Source organism: Solanum tuberosum, unplaced genomic scaffold (assembly GCF_000226075.1).
Source record: "Solanum tuberosum cultivar DM 1-3 516 R44 unplaced genomic scaffold, SolTub_3.0 scf00532, whole genome shotgun sequence".
Taxonomy (NCBI): domain Eukaryota; kingdom Viridiplantae; phylum Streptophyta; class Magnoliopsida; order Solanales; family Solanaceae; genus Solanum; species Solanum tuberosum.
Window position 1 is genome coordinate 311,325 of NW_006239461.1, and position 8,975 is coordinate 320,299.

At 30.0% G+C, this 8,975-nt stretch overlaps 1 protein-coding gene across 1 annotated transcript; it reads right to left on the reverse strand.

Moving 5' to 3' along the window:
• Positions 1 to 7,406: 7,406 nt before the first annotated feature.
• Positions 7,407 to 8,751, reverse strand: LOC102596192 (S-adenosylmethionine decarboxylase proenzyme 4). The gene has a single exon (XM_006365224.2). The coding sequence runs from the start codon at positions 8,713 to 8,715 to the stop codon at positions 7,723 to 7,725; it is 993 nt and encodes a 330-aa protein (XP_006365286.1). The 5' UTR covers positions 8,716 to 8,751; the 3' UTR covers positions 7,407 to 7,722.
• Positions 8,752 to 8,975: the final 224 nt, after the last annotated feature.

Consider the following 8,975-nt stretch of genomic DNA (forward strand, 5'->3'; position numbering starts at 1 on the left):
GGGAGGGAGGGGGGAGGGAGGGGGGGGGGGGTAGAGAGAAAGAGGATAGATGGAGAGCGCCAACAAGAGAAAGGGGAGGGCTGTAGAGAGATTATGTAATTATTTCTAAAATATAGAGGGATTTAGTAGATATGGTAAGGATATTATGTATAATTAAGTTGTTTTTTCCCAGTATTTTATGTGATATAGGTAGATTGGGTTTATTTTTCAGCTTTTTTGTTCTATTTGAACTTTTGTTTTCCCTAGTTAATTAGGTTCTGGACTCTCCGAGGAGAACCAACTTCATATGGGAAAAGGATTACTTATACATTGAATGAAGAAAATAGTCTTTTCAATTCTCTTACACATAAAAAAAAATTAAAATCTTTAAAAAGACAAAAAATTAAAATCAATTTTTGGAGGGATATGGTGACATTCTATCATTAGCCGAAATCATCACTAGCTTAGACTCTGATCCCGAATAACATGAGGAATGTGAAATCCCTTATTAATTATAAGGACGACTTTAAAAGGTGAAGTAGTATCATAAAGGTAAAGACTTCCCATAAATGAAACAGGACATGAAAATGTAAGCTACAAGCAATGGGAGGAGCCAGAGCTAAATCAAAAGTTAAACCCTGTAAACATTTCACTAAAACTAAAAAGAATAATATATAAGAGCAATAATAACTCAAAAGCTAAAGTAGGAATAAGAGTCGCAAGCAGTCTTTAGAAATCTAAATTAAGAAAGACTTACAAACTACTTAGAAAAAATACGAGTCGTGACTATACAAAGCAAAAATAAGTTGTGAACAATGATAAGATATGATATTCATCTCAGCTTCTCTGACGTCATTAGTGTTAGAAAACTATATGCACAGCGGAAACATACAATAATTATACTGCTTACATGAATAATAGATAACCACTAATGTTTATGCTAGAACACATATAATCATGTTAGAACACATAAACTTGCAGAAATTTAATTCATGAATTACCTCTCGAAGTATGAGCAGATACCTTCAAGCGAATCCACAAATTAGATAGACCTTCAAGCAAATCCACAAGATAGACAACAACTTTGCAGTCTTCTACAATGATCTCAAGCTCACATTTGAACTCTCTCAATACTTGGGTGTGCAAGTATCGTATAGAAAACTTATTCTCTTTCTAGGGTTAGAAGAATCCCTAATTATAGAGATTTATTCTCAGTCCAAAGAGGAGAACTGAACACGGTCTATTTTCTTCAACTAGAAAAAATACACACTTGTTTTCTTTTTTAAAAGAAAACTCACGCTTGTCTCCTCTTTTCCCCTTAGAAATAAGATTCTGAGTTCTAGTTATATATGAGCACTGTAGGGTCCACAAAAATTAATTACTGAGGCTTCATAATTATGAGAATAATTCCAAATAATTAATTTGAATTATTCTTACCAATTACAAATCATTCCACTAGAAATTCGTAATTGTACTCCTCTATTTATATTTCGAAATTTCCCATTAAACACTTATGTAAATTTCCCATGTTAAGCTTACAGATACTAATCAATAAAATAAATTACTAACGAATTTAATTCAATGATTAATTTCCTTTAGAACATTGCTTAACTTATTTCATATGTCGGATTCAAAAATCCACTTGCAAGGTTTGACACGATGAAAATTTATAAGCTTCTCAAAAAGGCATACCATCAATCTTTATATTGAGACATGGATTCCATCAACTAACTTATTATTTCACCAATAGATATTATTATCATCCAATCTACCAGGCATAATGACCCATCTCAAAATCTCACATTTTAATAAATCAAAACAATAATTAACATATACAGATCATAATAGTTATATCGAGATTAAGAATATAAGTACATTTAACAGTTTAGAGAATATGCTTTGGCAGCCAGTCTAAAACAACTAATCTCTACTCATTCCCGTTCAATACATACAAAATGCACTAGCACAAGAAGTTGGAACTATATCGCTCTCATAGTCAAGATAAATTACATATAAATCTTGTGTTACAATTGTACCGATGGCATGTCCAATTTTCATCTTAGATTGTGAACAAAAAACTTTGTACTTGAACCGATTATTTAATCCTCTGTGTATAAGCTAAAACTCTATACACTAAATCATGTACTATATAAGTAAACAGACACCATAAACGAATATATAATCTATTAAAATTGAATAAATAATTATTCTATAATAAATATTATATCTAAAAATATAGTTAATAATATATATCCCAACAATTAGTTACCAAATTCATTCTGTGACAACATGAGAAGTGAGAAGGAATGCCCAAAAAAAGTATTTTAGTTCATCTTGACACATGTAGCATTCCCCCACACTATAATCTTTAAAAAATAACAAAAAGAAGAAAGCAAAATGTCGTGAATTATTACACCATGACTTAGGAACTGTGTTTGGAATCAAATGAGTAGAACTATACATATATACTTAAAAAATTGAAATACAATAATCATCATCATCATATATAAGTCTGAAAAGGCCAAGGCAAATGCAATACCCCCACCAATCTTTTAATATACGGTAAAGGACCAATAATATTCGCAGCTTATTGAAAATGATTTTAAAATATTCTTTTCTATTTTTTGATTAAGATATATCCTTTATTTTGTCTCTGATTCAAAGATATCTCTCTTTCCATCTTTATGTTTGAAAATATTTTTAACCTTTGTTATTTATCTATCTAATATTTAGGATTTAATATTGATTAAATTTTTATTTGATAACAATTCATAATTTTGTTATTTGAACTAAATAAAATTTTAATTCTTTTTTCTTTAAATTATTTGTGCTCGAAATCTTTAATTAGAGATGTTTATGCAAAGAATATTACTGAATCGATTGCAATATGTTCTTTTAAATTCAATTAATATTTCCTAGGTCTTATACATCACCTGATTTCAACCCAACTCACATTCTAATTATTTTACTTAAGTTTATTTTATTTTTATTTCTTTATTATTGAAAGATTATCAATACAAGGACATATCATTAACGTTATCAGAAGCAAAAAATAAGAGATCAATATTGATGCATCAAATGTCATTATATATGTTAGTAAAATCTTGAATTGTGTTTATGTCTCTTTTTATTTAGTATTATTTATTATTTTTAGAAAGCTGGTTATCCTTATGACAATGAAGTAATCGTTGTGTTGGCAGAAAGGATCTCCAATGCAATTTTTTATCAGAACAAATAGATATTTTATTAGAAAATTTTCTACTTGAAATTTGAACCAGTAAATAAGTTTTTTATTTTAGTAATGAGGATAAATCGTTAAGTCTATAAATAAATATTAATAAATCAAATTTTGTCCTTTTTCTTTACTCTCTATTACTTAAAAAAATGTTTGACAACATAAAAAATTAATTTTCATTTCAAATATAATTAAACAAATATTTTGGGATGAGCTAATATTAAGAATTTGAATAAATAGAAAATTATCTTTTAGAACAAATAAAGAATTAACTAATTAGCATGCAGATTCAATTTAATTAAATTTGAGTTGGGGATATTTTTAGATCAAAGGTGAAAGAAGGGATATCTTTAAATCAAAAACAAAGATATAAAATATTTTTAGACCAAAAGGTTGAAGGAGAATATTTTTAAGACATTTTCAATAAATTAGGGCTATTCTTGATCTTTTTCCCGTTTAATATAAAAAATAATTTAAAAAAGGTGACATTAACAAACTTTCTTTTGTGCTTAAACGCATGTCAAAGCTCTTTCAATAGAAGACTAATACGTGTTAACCAATAACTACTCACTTAATTAAACTATAAAAAATTCATGTTTAATCATTTATGTTACTAAAAAGGTAGTTTCATTCCCACTATCATATGTAGCAATTGCCACACGTTAATTTCAGATTAGTACTTTTATTTTGACCAATTATATGTTCCCTCATCCACAGTAAAAAAATATTCTTTGATTAATATGTCAATTGTTATGCTTAATTTAAAGCTAATGAAGTGACTTCATAAACTTAAGTACTTTCTTTGTTTTGGTAAATTGAGGATTTGAATGCAGAGTAGACAACCAGCTCTTCATTTTTGTTCCATATGTAAGTTTATTGTTCCCTACTTTCCTTTTTTATTTCGTGCTAGGTTTATATTATGATCACAATTCTTTATAATAATATAGTTTGTTTCGATATTTTTTCGATTGCTATAATGATATAATTGGAAAAACCATATAATATAACATAAAATGAAAGATTGGTTTCACTAAAAAATATGACTGTTTTAATGAAATGTTATTATAAAGAATGATTGTTATAGAAAGATCTGACCGTATTAAAATTTACGATAACAAAAATTGTGTGCTCTTTAAAAAATGAGAAAAAGACAGCTAGATTAGAAATGCTTCCTTTATATTATGTTGATTTTTTCGTGTTGGAAGTATGGTTGGTGTGCTATTATTTTATTTTTTACATAATAATAAAGAGGGAATTAGAAGAAAGAAATTATTAGTATTCAAACTCGTGATATTGTAATTATCCATATAGACATGTCAAGAGTGAAAGTGTAAGAAATAATGAATATAATACAAAAATTTGCAAGAGGAGTCCTTGCATTTTTTTTTATTCTTATTGTCCTTTGGATCAAGAGTCTAGAATTTTTAAAATATGAATACAATCACAAGATATAGCCATATGTTTGTGGTAAATTACTATGTTTTGGGTTACCATAATCCTATGAGTCCAAATTAATAATTAGATTTTACATCAGACCTCAAATCAATGTTTGAATTCTCAATTTACCTTCTTCTAACATTAGAAAAAAAATCAACAATTTCTACCTTTAAATTCATGATTATTTAGATTCTAGGTGTTAAATCTAACGTAGACTCATGTATAATCACTAGAATTTGATGTAAGTTCGTTACTTTGGTGTTATATGATTTTTCCTAGCCACAATTCGAAATTGAGCCGTGATGACATCTATTATAGCCCTGTAGGTAAGTAAAAGCCTAAAATCAATACTGAAAGTAAAAGCTAACATGAAATAATACGGAAGCAAAAATGCGATAAAGGTGCTACCATGCATAAATAGTTACATAACAAGTATAAAAATATACAACATGGGCTCTATGGAAATTTTAAAAAAATATGATTCATTATGACAGACGAAAAAAATGTTGCTGCGAAAAGTGTTAATGGTGATTCTAAAATTGAGAAAAAGAAAAATAATGTCATTTCAAAGTTACAATAGAATGATGAAAGATACAAATTTATGTTGAATAGCAACTTTAAAGATTTTTATGAGGAGAAACTTGTATCTTTAAACTATCTTATTAGACATACATCCATATCATATATACTAATTCTATCAATATTTTTAAATAATTATTCATTTTGTCACTAATTAAGAATTTTCTATCATATATTGAGGAAGATACACCTAAATATATGTATTTTTGCTACTAGATACACTAAAATAGGGAGAAAGGTGAGTGAGATTTGTTATCTAGAACAAATGACACCTAATTTTAACCCCATGTATTCCAACATATATGTATCTAAACGTACCAAAATCATGTAAGATTCATAATATTACAAATTAGTATATCTAAGTAATTAACTTCTAAAGATTAAGTTTCTCTGTATTATCATAGTATCCAAACATATGAATTGGCTCCTATGTGTAAGGCCCATAATGCATATTGGGTTTTTTCTATTTATTGGGTTTTTTCTATTTCTTTTGCAGATTTAGAGCCCACTCAAGCTTTGATCTATTAGGGGCATTGAAAATAGTAGCCTATACATTTTAGCCCTTTATTTTTGAGAATTTGCACAAATTTTCTTTCTTGAGGCCATTATTTAAATTTTATCCTCATGATCTGGGGGTGGGGTGGACTTTGTTTCCAAAATAAATAAATAAGGGCAAATTACAGAAATCACATATTTTTAAGGCAAAATTACAATCTATCCCTTAAAAATTTATAATTACAGAAATCCCTCAAACGGATACAATAATATAAGCGCTGATACATTAATATGATGCGCGAGATACAATAATATAAGTGTTGATACATGCGCGAGATACAATAATATAAGCGCTGATACATTAATCTGATGCACAAGATACAATAATATAAGTGCTGATACATTAATCTGATGCGTGAGATACAATAATACAAGCGCTGATACACTAATCTGATGCGCGAAAATGAGGGATTTTGGAGATTTGTAAAACTTATAGGGGATAATTAAGTAAACTAAAAGGTGAGATTTCTGTAATTTTTCCAATAAATAATTGTCCTACTACTTTAAAGGTGAAATTTAATCCAATTAACTAAAGGAAACATAATTTAAAGAGTGGCCTAAAAGAAGATCATAACGGTGCATATAATCCCTCATTATGGGTGAATACACACTTTGTGGAAAGTGCTAAAGTTTGTTCTGGACAGTTTAATGACCAAAATAACATAATTTAGTTCACAATTTCACGAGTTTGATTTAATCATCTCTTAGTTATTGTTGTCTAATTAGGTAGCACTTTTCATGTTAGCAATGTAAAGAGAACATATTCATGAGCCAACTATCGATGGCCTATTAGAAATAATTTCTCTATATTTTTAAGTGGAAGTAAGGTCTGCCGACTCTATACCCCAAACCTCACATGTGGATTACATTGAGTTTGTTATTATTAATGTAAGAAAAAAACCTATATATTTGTATATCAAGAACGTATATATGAGAGAAATGGTAAACAACAAAAAACATCTAGCATCATGATATATTATTGTTATTTAGCAAAACGACATTCATAAAAGGAAGAAAACTAGAGAGAGAGAGATTGTCCTAATTACTTATAATTATGCTTTCATTTTATTTTTTTTGCACCTTGTTGTGTTAATACCTTAACCATATAATTTTAAGCCACTCATAATAACCATAAAAGTATATATATAACTAATTAATATGCATGCTTAATCATGGAGAAAAAAACCATGACAAGCCCATGCAAGTTCTCATTGGAGACAAATAGATGAGAAGGAAGACAAAATGAAAACTTAGCAACAAAAAGATTCATCCACTTTTTAACATCCCCCACTACTAACAACACATAAACATGCAACCTCAAACAAATTTCTCTAGGCGTGACAAACATAAAGTGGGGTGCATTATCATGATATATTAACCTAAGCCCACTATCTTCCTTTCTCTTCTCCTTCCAAATCTTTATACAATCGATTATTAACCTTATGAATTGAAAGTCAAGATAAACAGTTTTCACTACATAGATATCGAGATTCACCTCCCTCTCACCTGAATTGGTCGAGAGAGATGAATCCACACCACATTTTTTGGAATGAAAATAGATTTCAGATCGAACATATACCATTAATGAATATTTTCTTAATAGAAACTCCTAGGATAACCTTATGGTGAAAATTTACTTGCATCACTCTACACAAGTCAAAGCTTACATTGATGATCATCAAGATCATCTACCATCCAATCCAACTCATGCATCAATATTTTTCTACTTCTTTTTAATTAAAAAATTTTCAACTAAAAAAACTAACAAAATTAAAATAAAATAAAAAAAGAAAAATACAAAAAACAACAAGAAGAAAAAGAAAAGGTCCCCTACTTCCTCCCTTTACTTCTCAAAACCACATATCTACCATCACAGAAGGTGCTAGTACCACCATATTGCCACCTTCCTACCACCACCGCCGCCGCAGCTCCGCCACCTACTTCCGGCAAGACGTAAAAGTCTGAAACACCACACTTCCGGTTGACGGAAAATCATCCATTGTGCAGCTCCGGCATTTCATCCCTAGTGGTTCAACAGCTTTAGCAATTCTCGTCCAAACCTCATTGCTGGTCGACGTAGTCGAAATCGACATAGTCCCCGGCCGGAAAACTTGCACCACTTTCTTCAATATGTTAATAATATCATTGGGATCATCGTAAATTGATCCAACACATTCATAACTTGCATAACTAAATCCATCTTCAGGGGTAACATGAATCGTAGAATAACGATCTCCATCAATGCCATTCATGGAATATCCACAAGGATCAAAAACAAAATCACAAATCAAAGCATTTGGGTTAATTTCCGAAATTCCAGTAACTTCCGTCATTTCATTTGAAGCCATATTTGGATGCTTAAAAAACTTCCTAGCAAGTACCCGATCAAGCTCTGTCATACAAACTTCAATAGTGAAGAGATCGTTGTTAGGTTCTTCGTTACAAGCAGTGAATACATGCCACGAATGAGAAATGAATTTGGATGGCATAACAGAGGCTTTTCTATAACAAAGATGAATCGGTAATTGTTCTTGTAAATAAAAGATCTCATCGTTGAAATTTGTGTGTGGGTAAGGTTGAGCTTTGGGGAAAATGAAATTCCCTCGAGTATACCTACATTCACTCATAATGAATCCCAATTCGGATGTAAATTGAATCAATGGAAGAATTGATTTCAATAGCTGAGTAGTTCCACATGTTTTAATGATAATTTTAGTTGAGTAAACAAAGAGGCTTGATTCCGATAATACGTAAGAATCAAAGTATTGATTCCCAACAGCTGATACTACAGTACATTGCACTGCATTTAGTATTTCTTCAATTGATTCGAAGTCCAGTTGACGGAGACCACCCATTCGGATGATTGGATCATCGCCAGAGAAGTGTAGTTCAAGTCTCTTTTCGAATCCTTCGAAACCAGAAACAGCCATGGATGAAGAAAAAACAGTTTGTATGAAGAAATGAGAAAGAGAGATAGGAGGTGGGGAGAGTTAGGAACAGGGAAGTGAGTATATATAGGGGAAAATAATAACAAGTGAGAAAAAGGGAAGGGGGGAGGGGGGCATGCGAGGTGAGTGAGGGAAGAAAGAATAATAGTAATAATTGTAAGCATAATGAATACAAGATGATGTATCAAGTTTTTTTGTTTGTGTGAGAGACAAACAACATGAATCCAAATTCATTTCCACGC

Bases quoted from the DNA above. Each gene is read 5' to 3' on its own strand.
- LOC102596192 (XM_006365224.2), bottom strand. From the start codon at position 8,715: ATGGCTGTTTCTGGTTTCGAAGGATTCGAAAAGAGACTTGAACTACAC.